Source organism: Ailuropoda melanoleuca, chromosome 7, assembly GCF_002007445.2.
Source record: "Ailuropoda melanoleuca isolate Jingjing chromosome 7, ASM200744v2, whole genome shotgun sequence".
In the NCBI taxonomy this organism is placed as follows: Eukaryota; Metazoa; Chordata; class Mammalia; order Carnivora; family Ursidae; genus Ailuropoda; species Ailuropoda melanoleuca.
Genome location: NC_048224.1, coordinates 66,210,092 through 66,237,874, shown reverse-complemented (window position 1 = coordinate 66,237,874; position 27,783 = coordinate 66,210,092). Strand labels below are relative to the sequence as shown.

Below are 27,783 nucleotides of genomic sequence, written 5' to 3'. Positions count from 1 at the left end.
TGAGACCCAGACAATTTGGCCTTTAGTTGATAGCCAGTAAATTTCTGTGGAGTGAATCAGTAAACTCTCTTTCCTGAAAGTGTATATTTATGTATATGTTCTTCAAAGATATGTATGTGTGTGTGGGGGGGGGTATGCATATACCCATAATGCAGTTGTATATTTTAAGGGACCATAGTTGTAGGAAGGTCTTTTTAATGGGAGGACTACACAAACTGGGGCCTTAAATATTTGGGAATGGAGCATAAAGATAGAGAAGGAACCTGGCCTAATGTGAGTTCAGAGCAAGAGGGATTAATTTGGAGTTAGAGTTAGAAGGAATATCAGTTGCATAAAAAGGACCTGGTGAGCTTCTTAAAAATACAGATCTTTGGGGGCACCTGGGTGGCTCAGTCGGTTAAGTGTCTGATCCCAGGGTCCTGGGATTGAGCCCCACATGGGGCTCCCTGCTCAGTGGGAAGTCTGCTTCTCCTTCTCCCTCTGCCACTCCCCTGTTTGTATCCGTGCTCTCTCTCACTCTCTCTCAAATAAATAAATAAATAACCTTTAAGAAAAATACAGATTTTTGGAGATGAGTGAACTTGAATGGGGCTTAGGATTTGTATTTATGCAGAGTTTCGGAGATGATTCAGATGAACAGCTAAGCTGTGGAACTTGAATGTAGGTAACCAGAATTAAAGATCTAATAAATGGAATTTCAGATAATTTTGGATGTAGAAATTAGGGGGAATCAAGAAATAGGCGTGGAGTGTTAGGAAGAGTATTTTTAACCTGAATTTCCAATCTTGATAGACAACAAGCCCGAAAGAACTACGTAGTGTTATGCAGCTCTAGAGGAAGAGTGACTTTGTCTTAATTGGGTGATGGGGTGGGAATAGCAGACTGAGAGTCCACACGTGCATTTAAAAACAAAGAAAGCTGAACTATAACTATATGCTCCTAGTAATTTTTCTACTTATTTTAAGTTTGTTCATTTATTTGTAAATTACTGAATATTTACCGTTCATGTATGTGGGGAAAAGGTGGCAGAGAGAAATGAGGGACGGTATAATGTAACAAAGAAGAACTTTATATAATAAATCTCTTGGATGATTTCAGCAAGAGACCACTGGTAAACTGTGGACACCTTCTGTTTTCCCCCTGTGGGAAATGTTTCTATGGCCTTTCACCTTAGTTCAACGAACATTTATTGTGTCAGATGCTATATTAGTCATTAGGTAGTCAGACATAAATAAGAGACAGTTCTTGCCCTGGGGTATGTTATGGCTTTAGTGGGAGAGATGAACACATTAACAGTTGCTTTATAATGTAGGAACTATTCTAACAGTAGTGGAAGGTGCAGATTTTAAAAATATTTAAGCTATAAAATTGATAGGAATTGGTGATTAATTGAATATTGGGCGGTCAAGAGGAAGTTGTAAGATGATTCCCAGATTTGTAATGTGGGTGACTGGATGAGGCTGGAGTCATATTAGATCAGAAATACAGGATTAGGAACCTTGTGAGGGGTGAGGGAAAATCAGTTTCATTTTCTGTATGCTTAATATGAGTCTTAAGATATCCAAGTGGGGCAGTATAGCATGGTGGGAAGGTGTTCTACCTCAGGAATCAGACCTGTAACAGAGGGTTATTACCGCGCTATTCCACCTACTAGGTGTTACTGGCTGTGTGGTGTTGGGACATTTAACCAACTTCTCTTAAGTCTCAGTTTCTATACAGAGATTAATAGTACTTACTACATAGGAATTGTGAAAATTAAAAGAAATAATGTATCTTAAGCACTTATCATAGCACCGGGCATATAGTAAGACCTCAGTACTATGTCAGGAATTATTATAGTTATTATGTGTATAGCAGGCAGAGCTCAGAGTTGGGCACTTAGTTTGGAGAGTCATTAACGTATAGGTTAAAATAATGACAGTGAATAAAATGCCTATAGAGAATGGAGCCCCTGAAGAAGAATAGTAAGGAATAGGGGTTGGACAGAAGAGGGTAAAAATTCAAATGAAAGTGATGTGATTGTTTTGCATGTAGATAATTGTGTGTATAGAATTTGTGCCTTGTCAAAAAATTATTTATGGCTTATGATTGAAGCATACCAAATATTTATGACCTTTTGAAAATCCACAGATTAAAAAACTTCATATGGACTTGAAAAAAAAAAACAAACTTAGTTTTCAGTTAAATTACTGATAATAACATCAGCCACCACTCCCTTTAAACTACTTGCCAATATCTTTTTTTTTAATCTTTTTTGAGTACTGTGTGAAGTGCTACAAAATGATGTTGGCACAAATTGTTTGCTTGAGTAGTGTTGATACTTCATGGTAACCTTTATTTCCATATATATTCATTAATTCTCTTTTCTTTAGAGCCATTAACACTTGGCTTTAATTGCTTCAGAGGTAAGGCAGGTGAGATTTATATTATGGTATTGCTGTTGGTTGGCTTCAAGTCTAGCACAATTGAAGAGGAGTCAACAGTAGTTGATCCCATTATTTTTAAGTGTTTAAATTTAAGGTTTTATTCAAAGTGTGTTGTATAATGAAATTAGATTTTTATTTAAGGAAGAAATGGTCCTAAACGATGAAATAAATGCTGATCTCCAAGAGAAATTTTCATACTGGTTTGTAAGAAGGAGGTTTTCCTGTTACCTTAAAGGGCAATGTGTATAATGATCTGACAGTTTTTATATGTCAGATCAACTGTCAGACTTGAGCTATATAAATTAGATCATATCTCTGAGTTTCCAGAAAAAAATATTAAAACTCAATTCATTGCCGCCCCATACAAATAAAATTTTGTATCAAAAACAGATATTTTAATTTTACGTTTAAATTTTAACTTATTTGAACAGCTGCTGTTATAAGTAAAAAAAAAAAAAAAACCTCTGGAATTAAATTTCTTTGGGAGAGCTAATTAGCTTTTTACATGGTAGTTATTATTTTGGAAATCATAATTTCATAATGGAGGCATTTGCTTCTTCAATTTTAGTAAGGGAAAAGAAAATATATGTGGGGGGGAAGTACAGAATGAATGAGGTAATTGTTAGTAATCTGGCTTTGAAGACCTGCAAGTTAAAAAACTGTCTACAACCTGCTCTTATAGCTGTGGATTAAAAATTTTAAGTTGGCAATGGTTGTTTTACTCTTTTTCCCTCCCCAAAAGAATGGGCACAAATAAATAATTGTGTTTTCAAAACAGTGGTCTCTTACACAGTCCTGGCCAACTGTAACTCCACTCTGCAGTGGCAACCTCGTGTGTGTGTGTGTGTGTGTGTGTGTGTGTGTGTGTGTACTATTAATAAAGAAGTACTATGTACCTCACTGTCTCAGCCACTAGAGGACATAGAAGTAGCACATGATATAATCCGTGACAGGGAATTCAGAGCCAGGAGGAAGTAACTACAAAGCTGAGACATTAAGTAAGTCAATTAATTTTCTGAGAAGTATTTCAGTCAGGAGATCGGGCATCAGTGAGCCCCGAAGAATGCTTAGCACTTAGCTAAGCAGAAGAGACTATCTTAGGAAGGGAGAACAGTATGAGTAAAAGCACAGAGCTGACCACAAAACATTGTCTTGGATGGAGTGGTGAGGAGAATATAGAGATTAAGTTGGACTTTGCAACCATTTAAGTGTTTCTTGATATAATTTTTCTGGTAATTTACCTACATGATGCTAGATAATAACCTTATATATCTATTACTTGATTTGCTAATGACTTAAATACATGGACTCTTGCATCTCAAAATGGTAAAATTAACACAGGAAACAACAGGCGTTGGTGAGGTTGTGGAGTAAGGGGAACCCTCTTGCACTGTTGGTGGGAATGTAAACTGGTGCAGCTACTCTGGAAAACAGTATGGAGTTTCCTCAAAAAGTTAAAAATAGAGCTACCCTATAATCCAGCAATTGCACTACTAGCTATTTACCCAAAGGATCCAAAAATACAGATTCGAAGGGGTACATGCACCTCAATGTTTATAGCAGCATTATCGACAATAGCCAAACTATGGAGAGAGCCCAAATGTTCATCAACTGATGAATGGATAAAGAAGATGTATATATATGCAATGGAATATTACTCAGCCATCAAGAAAATGAAATCTTGCCAATTGCAATGACGTGGATGGAGCTGAAGGATATTATGTTAAGTGAAATAGAGAAAGACATATACCATATGATCTCACTCATATATGGAATTTAAGAAAGAAAACAGATGAACATATGGAAAGGGGGAAAAGAAAAATAGGGAAATAAACCATAAGAGACTCTTAATGATAGAGAACAAACTCAGGGTTGATGGAGGGAGGTGGTGGGGGATAGGCTAGATAGGTGGTGGATACGTAAGAGGGCACTTGTTGTAATGAGCACTGGGTGTTTTATGCAAGTGATGAATCACTGAATTCTACTCCAGAAACCAGTATTGCACTGTGTTAACTAATACTTAAATTAAAAAATGTATGGACTCTTGGATATGAAAACTGTTTGTTTATTGTGCCTCCTTCCTGTTCCCCTTAATATTTGTTTTTTGTTTTTTTTTTTACAGAGTTGCTTTATTGGTTTTATTTCTAACTCTAAATAGTACCTTTGTTACTTGTGGTTTACATAGTCCCCAAGATATGTGAAATTTAATGTTCAACATTAAATGAACTTATGTTTTTGAATAAAAGGGGAAAAATTTGAAAATGGTACATTTAAATCCTGGGATAACAAAGAATTTGTATTACTTTTGAAATGAGTAATAACTTTTCTTTTTTTTAGGTTGAGCAAGTGAAATTACTTGATCGATTCAGTACCAGCAACAAGTCACTAACGGGAACACTCTATCTTACGGCCACTCATCTATTATTTATAGATTCTCATCAGAAAGAAACCTGGGTAAGAAGGGCATCTGCTGTACTGCAGTAATGGACTTGGCCTGTTGCTGTATTTCATTTTAATCATGTACAAAAAAATTAATCATTGGTTACCTGTTTCAACAAAAAAATTTTCAAAGTCATCTGATCACTTCTACCTTCCCTCCTAATAAAACAAGGATACCATGTAGAATGTGGAGCTCTCTTATAAGATATGGCAAGACCCTTTTTATCTGCATTAATAATTATAAAATACCTACTTGTTCCTTGTAATTTTAAAAAATTTGAGTAGTATATGTACATATTTAATAGTTCAAATGGCATAGTCCACTGTATTTTTTTAAAGATTTTATTTATTTGAGAGAGAGAATGAGAGCGCACCCCATCCATGTTATTTTTATACCAAATTGCAGTTATGGTGTTTTTTAATTGATTGATTGTAGATCAAATAATACAGTAATGGATATTTTGTATCTATTTCTTCCTGTACATGCCTGGGAGTAAAATACTGGGTCTTAGATAAGTGCATATTTTTCTTCACTAATGTGGCCCCTCTCCAAAATAGTTGTCTCAAAATATTCTCAGTAGAGTGTGATACATTGTCCATCATCAGCAGCAGCATTGATATTGTTAGCTCTAAAATTTTTGCCTCTCTGGTGGATGTGCAGTTGTGATTTTAATTTAATTATAATATTAATTTACAAGGAAGTCGTCTTTTCGGATATCTTGGCCTTTAGATTTCCCTTTATTTTCTCTTGGGCTGTTTGTCCTTTTAATGTTTTGTCAGGTATGTGTGTTGTAGGTAATTCTCCCAGTGTGTGGCTTATCTTGTGTGTATACACGCCTTTGAATTAGAGTTTAAAATTTTAGTGTATTAGAGTTTTCATTTTTTCTTTCATGGTTTATGCTGTTTTCTGACTTAAGGGATTCTTAAAGTTATAAAGATTCTCCTGTGTTTTTTTCTAAAAGCTTACATTTTGTGTTTCAAGTATAAGTTGTTAATACATACGGGAAATATTTTCTTGGATGATATAACTTAGGGATTCATTTTTATTTTTATTCTTTTATTTTTATTTTTATATAGATACTCGTGCCGTTTATTGACAGTTTCAATGCATTAATGTGTAATATCAACTCTGTCATAAATAAAATGAGGGTTTGCTTTTGAACTCTGTTCCGTTCTTTTGATATATTGATTCCCCTGTATAATAGCATACTGCTTTATTGACTGTAGCTTTTATTTATTTATTTTTTAAAAGATTTTATTTATTTATTTGACAGAGAGAGAGACAGCGAGTGGGAGAGGAAGAAGCAGGCTCCCAGTGGAGCAGGGAGCCCGATGCGGGGCTCAATTAATGACTGAGCCACCCAGGCGTCCCTGACTGTAGCTTTTAATACAATCTCTCTTTTTTATTGTACTCTCTTGATTTCCCCAGGAAGGCCATCCAGTTGATATGTGATTGCAATAAGTAAGTCAAGATATTTACCTGAGATGTTGATCTCAGAGAAGTTGTATTCCCTCGAGGCACTGGTGCTCTTCCCTATCCAGTGTTGGCCCAGGAACTGTCAAGGGTTTCACCTAGCAGGGCCTTCTTGTAAAATCATTAGTCATGTTACCATCCACTCTGTCTACCCTTCCTTTGTCCATATGCCTCAATATCTTCTCAGTATGTTTTCCGTCTCCTAGAGATAGGGAAGTTTCCTGTAGACCTCTTCTTGGAGATGTTGGGAACATAGTTTGGAGGACAGTGAAAAAACATGTGTTATTATCTCCTATTATTGTCCTTAAAATGCCTTTTTATCAGTATATTCCCATATGTCTCTCCTGAATGAAATCTGTTTAGTACACTCGATCCATAGAAATGAACATTTTAGATCTAGAAGGGGACTTACTAACTTTATCTTTTTTCTTATTTTACAGATAATTATTTTTTCAAGATCACATAACTAGTTAGTGGCAGAGCCAGGTCTCTTCAAGATTAGTAACTTGGCACAGGCCTACTAATATAAATGTTAATAGTGTTAAATCTTAGCCGTAAGTTGGGCTATGTGTAGTATGTACTAAATGTCTGTGTTATGTATACTTTTAATGTTTGTAGAACAAGTTCTTATCAATTTTTTAAAGCTTTTCTTGGTTATTTTATGCATTTAGTCTTGCATGAGAACTTGAGAAAATACGTATAATTAATATGATTAATATAAACATTTAATATAATTCTGTAATATATATGTATGATATAAATAATCACCCATCTCTTACCCTGCCACAGAAAAAAGCAAAAAGCAGTTTGGAATTTTTTAATGAACTTATATTAAAGTTTTAAATTAATTTGGGATGAATTGATTTCTTGTCATGATTGAGTTTTATCATTCAGGAACCTGCTATGACTCTAAGATCCTTGATTTTCTAGAAGAACTTTCTATAAATATTTTAAATTCAAAAAATATATAAATAAATATTTTAAATTCAAAGGAATGGTATTGAGAAAAAGAAAACTTTTTTTAGTAGCAAGCAGAATATTAGAACTGATATGAATGATTATCATATATTTAAAATGCCATTAAGTAGTGAGTTTATAGTAGGACTTTCTATTCACTCATTCATTCAGTAAACATTGTGATGGAGGTATAAGCAATGACACTTGTATTGCTGATTTGGTCAAATTTTAAGTTTGGGTTTATAAGATATAACATTTGAAACTTTTTTTAATTTAAGTAGGGTCATTATAATGCTCCAGATACTGTGTTAGGGGCTGGAGATAGAAGGGTGCTCAACTTAGCCATAATATTGCCCCTTACGAAGTTCCCAGCATCTGGCTAGAGAAATAGACATTCACTATGCAAGGAATTACTCATGTTCTAAGTGCTATGAAGGGAAACTATAGGCATAAGAAAATAGGCATAACTTACTTGGTAAAGGCCTTGGGGGTTGTCAGGCTGTTCTTGGTGATGAGATTTAAACAAAGGCCAGAAATAATACTGGAAGTTCCGAGGTGAAGAAGTAGATCTACAATTTCCCAGTTAGTAGGAACAACTCAGTGTGTGTAAAGGAGATTGGTGCATTTGAGGAGCCAAAAGAGGACTCTGTCACTCGAACTTGATATGGGAAGGGAATTGAAATGACTCTAGAGCCAGAGTCTGGGAAATGACATGACTAGATTGCTTTTCTTTAAATCACTTTTTAATGGTCTCTCACCTGCCTTATAGAAAATGGACTAGAGGGGGTCAAGAGTAGATATGGAGAGAGCTGTTAGGAGGCTATTTACAGTTACCCGGTGAGAAATAGTGGAAGCATTGCAGCTAGGGGAGTGACAGTGGACATGGAGAGAAGTAGACAGGTTACAGAGGTATGGAGGAGATGCAGTTCTCGGGGTTTGATGGTGTATTGAATATGTGGAGTGATGGAGGAAGTATCAGCGTAGTTCTGGCTTAGGCATTCAGTCGCAAGTTTTGAGTACTTTGCTTGAGGAGGGCATTTCTAGCATTTATGTGCTCTGGAAGAGAATACAATATTTAGTGCTTTTTTATGTTGATGATCACATTTTTTTCATGCTGTAGATATTGCACCACCATATTGCCTTAGTAGAGAAACTAGCTTTGACTACTTCTGGATGCCCACTTGTGATTCAGTGCAAGAACTTCAGGATTGTGCATTTCATTGTTCCCAGAGAAAGAGATTGCCATGATATTTACAATTCTTTGCTACAACTCTCAAAACAAGGTACTGTTTTTAGAGACCAAAGCTTACTTAATTTTGAGATGGATTATCTAAGATGCTTAATATGCCATTGTTACTTTTTGCTTGAAGTTACTCTTAAGTTCTTGTGCACTCTGTTCCAAAAAATTGGGGTTGGAAATAATTAGATACTTCCGATCTGAATTATAAGAATGGTTTCCACAGAAGGGGTAGGAGTAAGGAAAAAGTTAAACATTTAGAGTACAGATTTTAAAAACCATAGATATATATTAGTTTTTAAAGTTGGTTGGTAGCCAACAGCAGAGGTTCTCCCCCCAAGTGGATATCCACAACCAAGGGGAATAACTTGGAAATTGATTGCTAAATGAAAAGTTAAGGAAGTTCAGGCTACTCTGGTAGCAGTGGGACCAATGAATTTAATTGACCAGAGTGGAGCATAAGGGAGATGATCAGAGGGAAAAGAGAAGGTAAATCCTACTTTACTAGAGGTAGGAGTGAGAGGAGTGTAGGCTGGAAAAAGGAATCCTGTCACTATGCCTTTGGGATCTGGAGGTTTCCTTCCCCCAACATGACTTGAATTATGTAGATCTTTCCAGGGGATAAAGCACATTGGTTACTGAATGTTACTTTGTCATTGAACACCTGGACTGCAGTGGTCTAGGTATATATACACCCTTCTTTCCTAACACATAAAGCCTGTAGCATTGATCCCGTTGTCCCAAGTTAAGCCAGATCTTACAGTAAAGATGGTTCTGTCACTTTAGGGGCTTAATATTATTCAGGAGTAAGTGGTTTCTGGAGCTCTGGTCAATCATTGCCAGTTTTGGTCGACACTGTCGTGTAGGAACATTTATGCAGTTTCGTGTTCTATATGCCACCTCTAGTTTTCTATCACAACATTAGTATTTCAATTTTATATCTCATTTGGGAAGTGTAGTGGGTGAGCAGTGTCTGTGTCATTAAAATTATACTTTTAAGAAAAGGAAATATTATACTAGAGTATTTAATATAAAAGTAATGTTTATTAGCTTTTGCTGATGATATAAATTGAATCTCAGATTGATATGTATGCCTTTAGATACAATCATTTGAATTAAAGACCTGAGAAAATAAATTGAGTTCAAATATGTTCAGGTATTAGTTATCTCTTTGAAAATTTTAAAGAAAAAATGGAGGGATAAAACTGAAAAATTACTGTTATTTGTAGAGTTTTAAATCCTAGAAGTTGTATCATAACATTTTTGTATTTTGTATACTATAGCAAAATATGAAGATCTCTATGCATTCTCTTATAATCCCAAACAAAATGATATGGAACGACTACAAGGTTGGCAGCTCATTGACCTTGCTGAGGAATATAAGAGGATGGGAGTGCCAAATTCAAACTGGCAGCTGTCTGATGGCAACCGAGAATACAAGGTAGCTCAGCAACTTTTTTTTTTTTTCAGTTTTTTTTTTTTATATTCCAGTTAACATACACTGTGATATTAGTTTCAGGTGTGCAGTATAGTGATTCAGCACTTCCATACAACACGGGGTGCTCATCACGACATGTGCCCTCCTTAATCCCCATCCCTATTTCACCCATCTCCCCACCCAACTCCCATCTGGTGACTATCAGTTTGTTGTTTATGGTTAAGAGTCTGTTTCTTGGTTTGCCGCCCTCTCTTTGTTCCCCTTTGCTGATTTGTTTCTTATGAGTGAAATCACATGGTATTTATCTTTCTCTGACTTATTTCGACTTAGCAATGCTTTGGAGAAATTCAGAAAATGTTAGTACTGAGAGAGTGTCATAGTAGTAAGTTGACTATATATTGCTATGTACTGTTCTTGCATTTAGTAAGTTTTAAAGTTTTTTAAAGCTGATTTTTAACCTCATAGTTTTTGAACTGCGGGTAGAATGGTTATATTTTATTTGATTTTTACAGATTTGTGAAACTTATCCCAGAGAACTTTATGTTCCCCGAATAGCAAGCAAACCGATAATTGTTGGTAGTTCCAAGTTCCGGAGCAAGGGAAGATTCCCAGTTCTTTCCTATTATCATCAAAATAAAGAGGTAAGAAGAGAAGATTTTCTTTTTCTTTTTTTCTTTTACAAATGTGGTATAACCCCTCTTGAGGTTTAAGTATCCAGCAAACACTCATTTTTACATAGGGAGGTCATTATTATAATGTTGCTGATAGAGATGTGTTGGCTTTTCTCTTGATTACGTTTTTTGAAATTTTAAAATTACCCTGAGATATAGAAACTTTTATACTTGTCATTGTTCTTTCCTCCCCTATCCTCCTTCCGTCTTTCCTTTCTTCTGGTAGGGGCTTGAAAATAATGAGATTAGTGAATAGTTAGGTTCTTCTTTCCTGTGGTTCTCTTTTGATCCTGCTTATATTTGGGAAAACCAGATGGTTTTGACAAATCAACTATTGAGAAAAAGAAGAGAGCCAAGGGTATTTCAGGCTCACAATTTTTATAGAAAGCTCTTCCAATCAGAAGGATTTTGCAATACGGAGAGGGGGAGGAGACGTCTTTATACTGAGATGCTGTAATAGGTTTTGCTCATTACAGCAAAATTTTCCTTTGTAGCTTGTAAGAGTAGGCCACAAGGTACTATGTGTTAGATGCTTTATATGCATGAAGTCCCATGATAATTTTATAAGGTAGGCTCTGCTAATTGTCACTTTCAACCTGTAAAGAGAGGGTAAATCACTTTTCCTATATCTAACAGCTAGCAGGTTGTGGAGTTCCACGCCAGTACTGACTCCCACTGCTTTGTGACCTGATTTTTTCTCCTCAGGAAGCTTTTAGAATCTTTTCTGCCCAGTGTTCTGAAATTTCACAGTGAAGTGCCTTGGCGTGTTTTTTTTTAATTCTATCTGGGAACTCACTTTTGGGAAGTTACTTCTCTATTTCTGTGGTAACTTCCCCTCTTCTGTTACTTTTCTTTGTACTTGTGTGTGTGTGTGTTAGTTGGCAAGTGGGCTTCTGTAAGCCTCCGTTTTTCTTAGTTTTCTCTCCGGTTTTCCATCTCTTTCTAGTTTTTAGAAGATTTCCTCAACTTTGTTTCCAGTCCACCTCTTTATCGTTGCTCTACCATTTTTAAAATCTAAGAACTCCTTCCTATTTTCTGAACTTTTTAGACATTTTTCTATTCTTGGCTGTGATGACTGGGTTCTCTGAAGACAATAAGAATTTTTTTAAAAGAATTCTTTTGCTCCCCACATTAGTTGTCTGTTGCTCAGAGTTCCTTTTTGCTGTTTATTTTGTTTTTTTGTTTTTCATGTCTTTCAGATAACTGATTCTTGGCTGGCCTCTCATACTTAAAGAGTGAGGTACCACAAGCTATTTAGAAGTTTGTGTACATGAGTGATTTCTATCTTTGGATTCTTTCTGTTGTTAATTTTCATCCCAATATGTGTGTTAGTTCTGTCCAGGATTCAAGTGTGGGAAGGCAGATTCGAGGATCTCACATTTTTTTGTAGGCTTTACTTCATCCTCTTGTTTTGGGGGGGGTATAGGACTTCACTCCCACCCACATCTGTGCATATTGTCCAGAGTCTTCAGGTTAATCCTTTTCATAGAATAAACTTTGTCTTCAAGGTGAGGGAAGATCTGGGAGCCTTAACTAGTCTCTATCTGGATATTCAACCAATTCTCTTTTCAGTTACACTCCAGCTCAGGCTTTCAGAGGTACCAAATCCCGAGCCTTTCTGGGATTTTGCTGCTCAGAATGCTTGCTTATTATTGACTCATAACAACTTGGCCACTTTCTTTGTTCTGGTAAATTGGTCATTACTAACTTGTCAATCGATTGCTTTCATTTCCTGAAATTTTATTAACATCTCTACGCTATTTTTCTCTCCTTTTCCGTTCTCTTTAATCTTTTGATTTATACATTTTAGATGTCTTCATTAGAACTTTAGTTGGGTTTTAGAATGGAGCCAGACGTAAAAAGTAAAACTTTAAACAGAAATTCCTAATATGTTCTTCATAACAAGTCATAGGGAATTATGAGCTGTTATGGCCTCTGTTTGACACACCCGTGTTTGTGTACATTGTTTATTGGAAAGCTGGGCTGAAAATAGATATTCAGTGCTTAACTTAAATCAGAAAGTACGTCTGAAAAGAATTTTATATTTTATTTTCTTCTATTTTACTAAATTCTCATGGTTTTATTTTGTATGTGTATTTAAAATGTGTGAGTTTGGGGCACCTGGGTGGCACAGCGGTTAAGCGTCTGCCTTCGGCTCAGGGCATGATCCCGGCGTTATGGGATCGAGCCACGTCAGGCTCCTCTGCTATGAGCCTGCTTCTTCCTCTCCCACTCCCCCTGCTTGTGTTCCCTCTCTCACTGGCTGTCTCTATCTCTGTCAAATAAATAAATAAAAAAATCTTAAAAAAAAAAATGTGTGAGTTTATGTATACTTTTTTTTTTCCCTAATGATGCTATGGCTGGAATGATTGGGTATGGTTAAATTGGAGTTGGTATTGATGAAATTGGAGAAAAAATATATGGGTCTAAATCTTCTAATTTTTTTTTAAGACTTTGAACAAGAGTAAATATCTAATCCACCATAATATTGGGAAAACTTCTGTAACATCGAGATGTTCACGTAGTGTTTAATTCAAATAGGATTTCAAGGTGAATGTCTTCTAATTGTCCTGCCAACTTAAACAGATTACGCATTTGATTTTAACTTTTGTTTTTCTTTTAAGCATTTTTTTTTTTAAGACATGTTTTAGACATCTTTGGATAATCTGTTGTTTTCTGTCCTTTTAAAATTAGGCTGCCATTTGTCGATGTAGTCAACCACTATCAGGATTCAGTGCCAGGTGCCTGGAGGATGAACATTTGCTTCAAGCCATTAGTAAAGCCAATCCAGTCAATCGCTATATGTATGTCATGGATACCAGGCCCAAAGTATGTGTCTTGAATCTAGTACAGTCTGTTAGTTTAATTATCTTTGATACTTTAATTAATGAGAGTTGATCAATTTACCCATATTTAACCTATCTGAATCCCAGTTTTAAATTAACTGAGGCTAATGATACTGAGGAAAGCAGTCTTTTAAAGGATACCAGCTTAGGAGACCTGTTTCCCAGATGGTGATTTCTCATGTCTTCTGATTTATATATAAATTTAGAAAAACAGATTTTTATATTGGAAACTCTTGGTAGTGTGGAAGTCTTATATTATTATGAAGAAATATTAAAAAGTGTATGTGTTGTGAAAAATTAGAAAATCTTATTAATTCTTTTGGTAGAATTTTTAATTGTCAAAACACTTTGTGTTAAAATAATGGGCCTTAATTTGAAATATTCAAGAAAATAAGGAAAATAGTGAGTTAGGAAACACTGAACTAGAGAATTATAAATAGTGAACAGGAAATAGTTGTTCTGTTAAGGCATCTGTAATGTTAGGTTCAATTTTTATCATTGAGACAAATGTCAGAATCCCTTTTTCTTTTTATAACACAGTTAAGCAACTAATTCATATAGGATCCTGAAACTAAAGTAATTAAAATCCTCAATGGTAATAGCTAACATTACTTTTAATTTTTGTTATAGCATCGAATGCAGAGCTGGTGGGCTACACAAAAGGACATTGGCAGAATTATAGTGAGGATTTCTTCAAAAATCTGGAATGATGAGAAAATAAGAGAAAGCGATGAGAAAAAGCGAGTGAGCGATATAGAGCACAATTTTAGGCAGCTTTGTTGAAAGGAATGGTAGCTGTTTTAGAAGTTATTCTCATCATTATGCATTCTTACAAAAAATAATGGAGGAAACAGAAGATGAGATTAATTTGAGTAAATTAAGAAGTATTAAAAACTAGAAATTGATAATTTGATAATTTTTTATCTTGTTAACAAGAAAAGACTTTCTTAGAAGTCAAGAACGTTGGTGATATCTCTTGTAAGACAAATTTTATTTTTCTTCCTTGTTTAATCTGGGTGGATTCATTGGTTGGAATTACTTCTAGGTGATACTAGATATAAAAGATGGTTGTAATACAAGACTTTCTGAATATGAGGCCTGAGGGTGATCTGTTCCCAGGACCTAGTACCTCTTATTTATATAATTGACTTCTACACAGAAAATAGGCCTTTCTTTGGTAGCTTTGTTTGTACTATTTAAACTTCAACTTGACTAGTAATAATGTGGAAACATTTTAATATCTAACTCTCACCTTTGTCATCATAGGTGCTGAATAACCAGTGAGTCAGTAGGTAGAATTGAACTGTTCTTGTTATCAGCCTGGGCCCCCATCTACTGAATGAAAAGTTACTTTTTCTTCCAATTTAGGTTTTGTTTCATCCAAGTTCTTAAGAATATTTTGTAAACTGTAATAGTGTGCAATATGAAATCCTAGTCTGAAAGAATTAAACATACCAAATCTTAAATGAACCTCGGATAGCATTTGATCTAGTGACCAAAGACCATGGGCCTACTGGCAGTCTGTTTTCTCCTTAGAGACCAGTTTGACCCAATTCTTGGAGATGCATCGAGCTAGTGGATTATATGCCATGGTATATACTGTGTGGGCCTCCAGTAATCTCTAATATGGAGGACCTCAAATAATCTGCCGTCTATTTCAGATCTGATTTTTCAGGGTCCCTATGGCTCTCTGAATGATCTTGTGTTCCACACAGGCTTGCTCTGAAGTGAATCTGATAGGTTCATCCTGTAACAGAAAACTTCCCAGCTCGGCTCATCTCTGAATCATTTAGGATTCAGATAAGAGATACTTCTTTCTTTTTTAAATTTTGAAATATTATAAACACATGGAAAACTAAAAACATAAGTGAATTAGTTTCATAAATTATTTGTGGGGGAACTTCTTGTCTGACCTTTCCATTATATAGCAATCGTGTTGTTACTTTATATAACGTGTCCTTTACTCTTAATAACATACGTGACACTTTTACTTATTAAAAATGGTAGCATATTCAGTTTTGAGGAGTTCTTTAAGCTCTGCTAAAATATGGTTTATTTAGTATTTTCATGATGTTTTGGTAAACTAAGTTAAGAGACAAAAGCAATTTGTCTCTTAATTTCTAAAACTTTAAATTTCAGCTGAATGCTATGGCCAACAGAGCAGCAGGAAAAGGTTATGAAAATGAAGACAACTATTCTAACATTAGATTTCAGTTTGTTGGAATTGAAAATATTCATGTCATGCGGTCCAGCCTTCAGAAATTACTGGAAGGTATGATTATTTTTTGCCTTTGAGGCAACTTTTATCTAATAGAAATATAATGTTAGCACATTATAAAATTTAAAACTATGTAATTTAAAATTTTCCCATATTCACATTTAAAACATAAAAAAAAGTTGAACTTAACATATTTTACGTGATCTATTAAAAACATGTTAACATGTAATCAGTGTAAAAAATTAGTAGTGACACATTTTAGATTTTTTCCTTTAAGTCTTAAAAATTGTCTAGTATGTATTTTACACTGTTAAACCACATCTCAGTTTGGACTACCCATGTGTCAGTTCGGGTAGTGGCTACTGTATTGGACAGTACAGTTCTAATGGTTTTGCAAAAAAAAAAAATGGTTATTATTAGATAAATATTCTTGCTTAGTCTGTACAGTGAAGATTAATTGATAATAATGCCCCATCTAAGTATTAAGGTATCTTTCCAGTCGTGGTACAGAATTTTAAAAATTAACATATCAGACTTTTAAATTAAACACTTAGTACTCCAAATTTTTTTTTTAAAGAGATTGGAGCTTTTTTTAAGCACAAAGAATGACAGAAAAATGAACCCCAAAAATCCAATATTGAGGTTCTAATAGCATCTTTTCATTTACAGGGTCCGTTTTTTATTTTGTCCTCTTCCTCCCATTCACTCACTCAGAGCTTGAATTTCTAATGAAATGTTTTTTTCCGCCTTTTTAGTCAATGGTACCAAAGGGCTTTCTGTCAGTGACTTCTACTCTGGTTTGGAGAGCTCAGGATGGCTTCGCCATATCAAAGCTGTTATGGACGCTGCAATCTTCTTAGCCAAAGTAACTCTTCTTTGCTCATGTTTTGTTTGGGGATTTATAATGGTTGGGAAGGAATGCATTTATTCTGTTGGGTGCTGGTACCCTTTCCAGTCAGATAACTTTTATGTTTTACTTCTTCAATGAGGCTTACTTTAATTCGAGCTTTAAAAGATCATGTAGCACTTCATGTAGGGACTTAAAAAGAAATCTCCAGACACTTGGAAACAGATTTGGTTTTGTTTTTTGTTTGCTTTGTTTTTTGTCTTGTTTTTTGGAAGTTATGCTGTGACAGCATTATCCTTGCAGTCCTTGCTCTTCCTTGTAATGCAGTACTTGCTAGTATAGTTTTTGAGTCAGTAGTACTTAACTGATATACCTAAAATGTATTCTGCTGTAATCTAAGTATGTGATCTTCCTTTTCAGGCAATAATGGTTGAAAATGCAAGTGTGTTGGTCCATTGTTCTGATGGTTGGGATAGGACTTCCCAGGTTTGTTCCCTTGGCTCTCTTTTATTGGATTCCTACTACAGGACAATCAAAGGATTCATGGTAAGGAGTGATTTGGCTAGACCAGTGATTCTCAAATAGGAGTGATTTTGTCCTCGCAGAAGACATTTGGCAATGTTAGGAGACAGTTTTGGTTGTTACAAAGAAAAGGGTGCACCTGGCACTTAGCTGGGAGAGGCCCAGGACGCTGCTAATATTCTATCCTGCAGAAGCTAGCCCCTGCAGCAAAGACCTAACTGGCCCAAAAGGTGTATAGTGCTGAGGCTGAAACACCTTGAGTTAGACTGATTTCCATTTGTGCCATCTCTTTGACAATAAGTTTTAAATTTAAAAGTATTTTTTCATCTACAGCCATACCACCCTGAACACGCCCGATCTTGTCTAAGTTTTTTTTTCTAAAATGTTACAGTAGAAATATTCACTATTTTCTCCTTCATTTTTATCCAACAAATATGAGTGATGTAAAACAAGGCACAAATGAGAGTACTTAAAAATTATGTTCTAGAGGAAGCTTTCTATTTAAAATGCCTTCATTCGTTAATTGTAATTACACATTAGTTAGCATGTTTTTTATCCGAAAATTAAATTTCTAGTTGAACAAATTTTCTGCTTTGTGAAGCTAAAGCCGTGGCTCCTGTATTGTGTTTGTCTTTTAACACATGATCAGACTAACTTATGTTTTCAAAATTTGCATCTTAATTCATGACAAGTAAAGTAAGCAAAGAGGTCGTAGAAAGTTTTCATTAGTTTAGAATAATGAAATGCAGTGCTATCTTGAAGCAGGAAGGTTTAACATCACCAGCTCCCTTTCAGCACCATTATTTGGTGGCACTAACATACTGAATCTTAGACAGGCTGAATGGAAGTGCTGCTAATAAAATTATGTGCTGCTTACCTTAAGAGTATAAGATGAGGAACATGTTCTTTGCCATGTTTGGCTTTAATTGTTTGCTAGACATTCAAATGAAATCATGTAATAAATGCTCAGGGACAGTGTGAGAGCTTCCCAGGCAAAAGGAACAATGAGAACCAAAGCATAGCTCCGTAGGCTGAATGCAGGTGATATGTGATGGCTGGAGTTCAGGGTGTTAGAGTGGGATGCTTGGGTGCAGAAGGATATAGTGGGATGAAGGGCTCAGGAAGAGAAGACTGGAATTTGGCCTTTACCCCCTTTGGGTAGTGAGAGCCATTAAAGGGCTTTAAAATAGGGGAAACAGTAACTTGCTTGGATCTGCTTTGTAAAAAGATGGCTTGGTGTCTTCAAGGTGGAGGGTAGTGGAAATGGAGCATGGGAGACCAGTGTAGAAACTGGTGGGATAACTCAGGAGAGAAAAGAGGGCCAGGAGTAAGGCAGTATCACACGAATGCAAGAGGAGGTAATAGGTTCAACCTCCAGGGATGCTGAGAAAGTAGAATCAGTAAGAATTGTTGCTGGATTGGATGTGGAGAAGAGAGGAGGCCTTTTCCAGGATGATTTCCAGTCTCTGGACTCAGTTGCTAGGAAGGATGGTGCTGTTCTCTTGCTCTCTGCTGAGAGAAGCAGAAGTCTCAGTGCAGTGAGAAAGATACTGAGTTATGTTTTCGATGTGGGCGTGTAGAGGACCGGCAGATGGCCTGCAGTAAAATCTGGGGCTCAGCCTGAACACCACCTGCCTGAGGTCACACAGGTGTGGAAGCAGCAAAGCTAGGATTTGAGCCCATGCGACATGGCTCCAGAAACTGTATCTTTCCCTGTCACGTTATATGGCCTTCTGCAAAATTTACAACAAAGAAGCTAAAGGTGGCTTTTTTAAAAATCCCTGGCAGTGACTACTACCTCCCTCTACCTCCCTTCTTTCTTTTGGGGTGAGTTTCTCCATCCCGTCATTTTGTCCGGTAGGAATTTAACCTCCCTGTTCTAGAGTGTGCTTAGCTGAGAATAAGGATCATGTTGCCTCTTGGCACTTCTTCAATGATGCTTCTTCTCTCCCCTTAGTTATGGAGTTTGTTTTGTCAGTCTTCAGGCGATTTCTGGGGTATTTAGGATGATTTGATAATTATCTATTTGTGTTCAACTGACAAGACCAGCCTCGGACCCTCCTACCTCACCGCCATCTTAGCTCCCCCTACAGGTGGCAGTTTTGACACTGTAAAGAATGTACTTGGTGATTATGTAATGAAATTATGAAATATATTAAATACTAGGAAGGTATGTTGTGTAAGTTAGACTGAAAAAAATTAGAAGCCTATTACTTCAGTAGAGTTGTGACAGACAAAACATAAAGAGAGTCCATTCAAGAGGTTGGATATCACCGTCTGAATTTGAATATACACTTTTTATTGGTGTCTTTATCATTCTTTTTCTGGTAAGTACTGTATAAGTAATGTACCACAAGTAAGCCAAAAGGTTTAAAGCATACACCCCAGTCTACCACCCACAGTTAACACTGTTAACAACTTGATTTACATTTTCATACCCTTTTTTCTATGCAGATACGATCATTAGACATAGAGAAATGTAAATGTGCTAACGCTTTATAACATGTAATTTTCACTTAATGTATAATAAATACAACCGAAATGACTTATGTCACAGGATTACTATATTTCTTTTCTGTGTCATTTTTAGTCTTTGTTAAACCAACCTCTACTCCAGGTTCTTGCTGTCTTTTGCCTATAATTGAACAAAAGTTTGTTTTGTTTTATTTGCAACCATAAGTTAAAAGGGTAAATGCTGTTAAGATAATAGGATTTAATCCATTTTAAACAAAAGGAATTGAAAGTAGTTGTAAAATGGGTTTGCTTTTTCTCATTAAGGTCTTAATAGAAAAGGATTGGATCTCTTTTGGACATAAATTTTCAGAGAGGTGAGTCATAGTTTTTACATTTACATATTTTGTAAAATTAGTAAAACCATTTTAGAGTGCCAGAGTGTTTCTCTTCTTCATGAACTTTCATATCCAGTGGTAGGTGAGAGTGCTATTGGTTTTTTGTATGAAAACTGACTTAATTTTTTCTGTCATTTCTTTCAATTCTCAAACCTTTGTTAATTTTCGTGGCAGTTTATTACCTTCCTTTTTGTCTGGATTGTGATACTTAGAAGGTAATCCTTTACAGTTGTTGAAAAACTTACAGATTTAAATTGTTTTTAATAAAAACATTTTGCTTTTTTTATGATAATAGAATAGTGTTTTAGGTTCACGTGTATGTGTTTAAATTTGATAATACCGGAATAATTGACTTCTCTCAGAGGCATTTTTAAAAGCTTGTACTTTCTGGGGGGTTAGGTGTGGCCATTTGGATGGTGACCCAAAGGAAGTCTCACCGGTGTTTACTCAGTTCTTGGAGTGTGTGTGGCATTTGACCGAACAGTTCCCACAAGACTTTGAATTCAATGAAGCATTTCTTCTTCAGATCCATGAACATATTCATTCATGCCAATTTGGAAACTTCCTTGGAAATTGTCAGAAGGAAAGAGAAGAGCTCAAGTAAGACAGTTTGCATAAAATGGGCTCTTTTTTCCCTACTTGGTTGAGGTCTAACATAAATCATAGTGGAATATAACAAAATATCTTGACAGTATGTAATAGAACTGAATTTTATTGTAAAGATTTTATTGTCCGGTATTTCTGAAGCTAAGTACCCTCTATCCCTCACATCCTCAGGTTAATAGTAAAAACACATTTTAAAAATTTGTTTTGAGGGGCGCCTGGGTGGCACAGCGGTTAAGCGTCTGCCTTCGGCTCAGGGCGTGATCCCGGCGTTATGGGATAGAGCCACATCAGGCTCCTCCACTATGAGCCTTGCTTCTTCCTCTCCCACTCCCCCTGCTTGTGTTCCCTCTCTCGCATCTGTCTCTCTCTCTGTCAAATAAATAAATAAAATCTTAAAAAAAAAATTAAAAAAAAAATTTGTTTTGAAATGTAGCATACATATAGAAAAGTACATATGGCGTAAGTGTGAAGCTCAATAAATCTGAAACTCATCCATCTATGTAACCAGCACCCAGAACAAGAAACCTTACCAACACCCTGGAAACCGCCATCCTACTCCTCTCTAGTCTGAATGTATATTTAGAACAGAAAAATCTTAACATCATTTCATTTCTTAGAAAGTATTGGTCATTAAGCTTTAAAGTTTGGTAAAGGATTTAAAAACTGTTGGTTTTAAGGTAAGACGAGGCCTTATAGTTTCCTCACATTTCTAAGCAGATAATTCTTTGGGGAAAATAGATCTATGTTGGCTGTAGTGTGTCTGTCCCTGAGTTGGGTCTCATGCCTCTTCTTTCCTAATCAGTCTTTGGGGAGTAGGGGTTTCTGGCTAAATTTTGATACAAAGGAAATGTAGGATAAGGCTGTGAGAAGTGCTTACATATAAATTTTTTTTAGGTTGGGTTTCTGAGTTTAGATTGCTTACAAGTCAATAAAGAGCATTTATAGATCCTTGAATGTTCAAGTGACATATTAGAGAAGCTAAATCTGGTAGTAGTTTGAAGATAGCCACATACTCTCACTCTCAACAGAGTTGAAGGCAGAACTGGGAGCACTTGGAAGATTCTAAAGACGTGTGAAGGGAACTACAAGTGAAACAAGAGTATGACGAGGTGCAAATCAAAGAGCGTTCAGACTTTGCTCTGTGCTATAGTAATTCACAGTAGTGTATCCTCATTTGGAGCAGGCGACTCCTAGAGTACAGAGCTCTTTTAGGAAACACTGTTCTCAGTGCCAAACATCCTCTACAAAGGAAGATGATGATAAAAGCACTTATTTCCTAGTTGTCTTTCTCTAAGAACTTACTTATTGGTCATCTTAGGGGTCTAGAAAAATGAGCAGACTCTCCATTTTTCCCCTGTACCCCCATCTATTTTATATTTATTTGGTAAATATACTATCTAAATCATTCTACCCTTAATCCACTTACTTCACCTAACTTACTCTTAGAGTTGCAATATGATTGGCATCTTTTTACTGTTGAATAATGTCCTGATTTTTCCTAATTCCCTTTTTGCTACTGACTCACACTTAAACTTGTTCCTGCTCTGTAATACATGTTACTACAGCCCAGATATAGGGCTAAGAGAATGAGGCCAAAGAGTGATACAAGTGTCTTACTCTATATACGTGTGTATGGTGATTTGAAATAGGTATGACAGAGACCATGTTTATGAAATTGTGTGAGTTGAAAGGAATCTCTTAATGTGTATGGTTGTGAGAGAAAATGGTAGACCTGTGTTATGTTCAGAGAGACATGGTTTTATTTCATGATTATAAGTGAAAGGAGAAAAGGGAGAATACAGAATTCAGAGATGAGGTAAGGTTAGGTTGCAAAGAGAAGGAAAAATTAAAAACTTAAATCTACTTGAGAAACAATTGCCTGATTGATAAAAATGAGTATTAGCATCTGTGGGATAGATCTTTGTTTTTCTCATTACACCAAGGTTAAAGGAAAAGACTTACTCCCTGTGGCCATTTCTCCTGGATGACCAAAAGAAGTACTTAAATCCTCTCTACAGTTCCAAATCTCCGAAATTTGCAGTTTTGGAGCCAAATACAGTATCTTTCAATTTTAAGTAAGTTGTCATCATTAAGGTATTTATACTTGATTTTTCTCAAACACAATTTATTGAGTAGTTATTTTTTGTTTTTGTCATAAAGGTTTTGGAGAAACATGTACCACCAATTTGATCGAACATTGCATCCTAGACAGTCCGTGTTTAATATAATTATGAATATGAATGAGCAAAATAAACAGTTAGAGAAAGATATTAAAGACTTAGAATCTGTAAGTATCCTGAAGTGTCTAATGCAATATATTTGGAATGTTAAATTAGTGTATTTCCTTACTTCTGTTCTCAGTGTAAATTAGTATATCTAGAAACCTCCTGAGTACACGACTGCTTCAGAATCACATCTCCTCTACTTTCAATGGGTTAGTTTGAATTGCTTTCCCTGAATTGCAACATTGAAGTATTTGAAGTACAATTGACCCTTGAACCACATAGCTTTGAACTGCACAGGTCCACTTATAAGTGGATTTTTTTCAATAAATACAGTACAGTACTGTAAATGTATTTTCTCTTGTGATTTTCTTAGTAACATCTTTTTTTCTCTAGCTTACTTTATTGGGAGAATACAGTATTAATACATATAACTTACAAATATGTGTCAATGACTGTTTATGCTATTGGTAAGGTTTCTAGTCAACAGTAGACTATTAGTAGTTACATTTTTTGGGGAGTCAGAAGTTATATGTGGATTTTTGATTGCACGGGGTGTTGGTTCCCCCAACCCTTGTGTTGTTCAGGGGCCAACTGTATGTAGAAAAGTAGAGATATGAACATAATTATCAGGGAATCTACCACTAGCTTTGTGAGATTTTAACATTTATCATATTCATTTCAGATCTTTCATGTTTTTGTTTTAAGAAATGAAACATGATAGATATATTTGAAGAAATATACTCCTCCTTAGCCCTCCCCACCCACTTTGTGCTGGATTTGGTGTTAATTGTTCCTGTTCATATTTCTGTATTTCTACGATATTATATATGTTTTTATCCACAATTTATAATATTGCTTTGTGTGATTTGAAATATTTTTATTTTATATTGAAGAAATACAAAAGAATATATTTTTACAAGGTATAAAAGAGCAACAGAAACATGAATGCACATATACCCTTCACCCAGCGTAAGGAACTGCGTGTTTATAAAACTATATAAAGGTTGTTACATTGTCATGCTTCATTTACTCAACATTGTTTTGAAATTTATCCATGTTGATATATGTAGCTTCGATTCATGTGTTTTATTAAATAACTACTGTATAACATTCAGCTACTACAGAACATTTAACTTGTTTTCAGTTTTGGATTTACATGATAACAAAGGAAGTTAAATGACTTTTCATATATTTGCTGGCCATTTAGTTTTTCCTGTTCTCTGAATGGCTTATTCAAACCTCCATTCATTTTTCTGTTGGCATATTTGCCTTTTCCTTATTGATCTGTAAGAGTTCTTTATACACCAGACATCAATTCTTAGTTATATATATATCACAACATTTACAAAAGCATGGTTTCTTCTTTCATCTAACCTATATCGAACATGTAGTGTGTGTAATTAGTAATTTTTTTCAAATTTGAATTTGTTTTAGAAAATTAAGCAACGTAAAAATAAGCAAACAGATGGAATTCTCACCAAGGAATTGTTACATTCAGTTCATCCGGAATCACCTACCCTCAAAACTTCGTTGTGTTTTAAGGAGCAAACTCTGTTGCCTGTGAACCATGCTCTTCGAACTATAGAGGGCAGCAACCCAGCAGATAATCGCTACAGTGAATATGCCGAAGAGTTCTCCAAGTCGGAACCTGGTGTGGTCAGCTTGGAGTGTGGTGTGGCCAGAATGACCTGTTAGGTCCGTAGAGTGTTTTCTGGACTGACTGTAGTGCGAGAAATGGATTATTGTGAGAATGATCTGTGCGTATGACCAAAAGGAATTTGTCGAATAATGATCTTACAGTTTAAAAGTTGGAGAAAGGATGATAACTGCTCTTGTGAGAGAAATAAGTCAGTTTAATTGCATTTCCAGCAGGGAAAGACTTTCAGTTCTTTATGAAACGAGTGGTGGTGGCAGATTTATTCAAAACACCATTTGTATTGTATGCTAGTGAATTGACATTTCTGTATGATTTATATGTTAATTACAGCCAAACATGAATAACCTTCCTTAACTGTAATTCAATCGCCAGGAAACAAACCTCGACAAAGTTCTCTCTTACTTAATAATTGACATGGCATGTACTTTTGATTATATAATTCTGTAACTATGAATATTTCCATATTTTGCCTATTAGTGATGTTTAATGTTGAAGTGCCATGAAAAATATTCTAAGAAAGCCTTAAAATCTGAATTTATTCTTCACTCTTAAGTTTTATAGGCAAGAGCAGGTTTTTGGTTTTTTGGGTTTTTTTCTTTTGGTCAGCCTTGTTTTATTTGTAAAGAATTGCACCGTCGTTTCTGCAGGGGCTGCATGCTACAACACTCCTGTATAAACAGATGTGGAACTGCAGCGTCAAGTTCATGGTCAGCTGCTCCCACGTCCATATTCAAAATTAATGAAACTGAAGGTTTCGTTCCGATTACAGTTTGTGCAGTGCTACATTTGATGACATTATTTACAACTAAGATTATTGATTTTTTGAATATGTGTAAACATATCTGACTTTCTTTATGGATTACTGCATTCTTTGATTCTTACTTTGTGGTTGGCTTTATTCCTTGGATAACTGTGTAACTTTAAAAAGTTAGGCTCTAAACTGTTCCTAGAAACCATTATATCTCAATGAGTTGCTCTTCCCAGAACAAACTTTCAGTTTCCCCAAAATTTTGGGGTTAAAAAAAGGGAAGTACAGATAGTTTAGACTTTGCTTGGTTGCATGAATTTTAAAGCAGCCATTTCTCCGTGGAACCTTTTTTTTCCCCTCTGTTTACATAGGAATAAAAAAGGAAAATTAAAGATAGCCTAGTACAAAGTTAATGTTTAGCAAAAACAACTTAATGCTAGGAAAAGTTTCACTTTGCCATGTTATATTAACTGTTCTGTGTGCCAGTAACATATCTCTAAATGACAAAAAACACAAAAACAGAAACCAATTCACATGCAATTGACAGTATCACCCAGCTGGCTTTAAAATTGAAGGTTTAAGTAACATGACTGGCAAGAGGTATGATTCAGGGGTAGTAGGAAACCTAGGTAGGATCCCTAATGCTTCTCTTTACTGTACGTATATCTATTATATTAGTTTTGAGCATAAATATCTTTTTCAAATGGGAAAAAAAGCTTTATTGTATAAGAACTTATCTAATCCTGTTTATTTTTCCAATGCTTTTGTGTAATGCATTATGTAATAAGAAAAATACTCCTTTTTAAACAGTAACAGAAATGTACTATAAAATACAGTTTGTGATTTAGCCAAGTCTATTTCCATACTGAAGCTCTGGGACAGGAAACTTAATCTTTGTGACCACAAAGGGTAACTTTTGTGCCTTGTTACTTGGTTCCAGTTACTGGTTATGGTTTTAGAATCTTCCATGGCAGACTTCTTATATTCAACTTTTTTTTGGTTCATTATCTTCAACTTCAGGCGTATATGTGTGTGTTTATGTGCTCACACATGGACTGAGAAATCAGTTACCATCTTAAGTGACCTACAGGGTATATGTGGGCAAAAAGCGGATTGTGTATATGTCTTATAAAATTTACTTTCAATGTGTTTGGGAATGTATAGCATGTAAATTATTACATATTATTTAAAGGTAATTAAATGTTCGTATTTTACTTTGGATGTTTTTCTTTTGGGGAAAAAACAAACGGGGTCAAGTTGTGATTGGTTTTTTCTTTCCTCACTTAGGCAAATGGACCTGCACATTATACTAATCATAACACTATAAGGTTTGAGCAAGTCATTTTCTAAAAGGTTGATGTTGATAAATAATAACTGATGCGTAAAAATAATTTCCAAAATATTTAAAATAGGCATAGTGGGGGGCGCCTGGGTGGCACAGCGGTTAAAGCGTCTGCCTTCGGCTCAGGGCGTGATCCCGGCGTTATGGGATCGCCCCACATCAGGCTCCTCTGCTGTGAGCCTGCTTCTTCCTCTCCCACTCCCCCTGCCTTGTGTTCCCTCTCTCGCTGGCTGTCTCTATCTCTGCCAAATAAATAAATAAAATCTTTAAAAAAAAAAATAAAATAAAATAGGCATAGTGGGCTAAAAGGCTCAGCATAGTTGATAATGTCACTTAATTTTGGTGGAAGGCAATGTCCAGTATATACATTCAGGGTAAAATGTCTCACCAAAGGCAGATCTGGAGATAAACATGATGACGAAAATGACTTGCAGAAGAGTTTATATGGGACTGTTTTGAAAGGTTAGCTAGGCTAGAAGTAGCTTAGAGACTCTTGACTAAATAAAGATGGAGGGAAGTGCTTTTTTTTTTTTTTAATTTCTCTTTATTTGGTTGAGTAGCAGGGCAGGCGGTAATATCAGGAACCCTCCCCCCTTTTTAAAGACTATTTTTTTAAGAGAAGTTTTAGGTTCACAGCAAAATTGAGAGGAAGGTCCAGAAATTTCTTATATACCCCACCAGAGTAGTACCTTTGTTACAATTAATGAACCTGCATTAACATGTCGTGATCACCCCAAATCCATAGTTTACCTTAGGATTCATTCTTGGTGGTGTATATTCTGTGGGTTTTGGACGAGTGTATAATGGCCTTTATAGCATCACACAGGGTATTTTTCATGGCCCAAGAAATCCACTATGCTCTGCCTATTAATCCCTCCCTATCCCTCAACCCCTGGCAACCACTGATCTTTCTATTGTCGCCATAGTTTCACCATTTCTAGAGTGTCACATGGGGGGATCATATAGTGTGTGGCCTTTCAGATTGACATCTTTCACATAATAAATGCATTTCAGGTTCTTCTATGTTTTTTAATGTCTTGATAGCTCACTCATTTCTTTTTTAGTACTGAGTAATATTCCATTGTCTAGATGTATCGGTTTATTCATTCACCTATTGTAGGACACCTGACTTGCTTCCAAATTACGGCAATTGTGAATAAAGTTGTCTTTAAACATCCGTGTGCAGGTTTTTGTGTGGACAGACGTTTTCATCTTCTTTGGGTAGATACCAAGGAATGTAATTACTGGGTTGTTTGTTGTAAGAGTATGTTTAATTTTGTA

At 35.6% G+C, this 27,783-nt stretch overlaps 1 protein-coding gene across 1 annotated transcript in view; it reads left to right on the top strand.

Annotated features, from left to right (window-relative positions):
- MTMR6 (myotubularin related protein 6) overlaps positions 1–26,374 on the top strand; it is a 33,149-nt gene extending 6,775 nt beyond the window's left edge. Inside the window, exons 2-14 of the mRNA XM_019801200.2 lie at positions 4,764–4,880; positions 8,417–8,579; positions 9,817–9,974; positions 10,484–10,612; positions 13,337–13,471; positions 15,628–15,760; positions 16,462–16,571; positions 16,974–17,099; positions 19,854–19,903; positions 20,324–20,524; positions 22,474–22,605; positions 22,691–22,817; positions 24,190–26,374. Of these exons, the coding sequence (XP_019656759.1) occupies positions 4,764–4,880; positions 8,417–8,579; positions 9,817–9,974; positions 10,484–10,612; positions 13,337–13,471; positions 15,628–15,760; positions 16,462–16,571; positions 16,974–17,099; positions 19,854–19,903; positions 20,324–20,524; positions 22,474–22,605; positions 22,691–22,817; positions 24,190–24,450 (1,842 nt within the window). The 3' untranslated portion in view covers positions 24,451–26,374. The remainder of the gene's footprint in view (positions 1–4,763; positions 4,881–8,416; positions 8,580–9,816; positions 9,975–10,483; positions 10,613–13,336; positions 13,472–15,627; positions 15,761–16,461; positions 16,572–16,973; positions 17,100–19,853; positions 19,904–20,323; positions 20,525–22,473; positions 22,606–22,690; positions 22,818–24,189) is intronic.
- Positions 26,375–27,783: the final 1,409 nt, after the last annotated feature.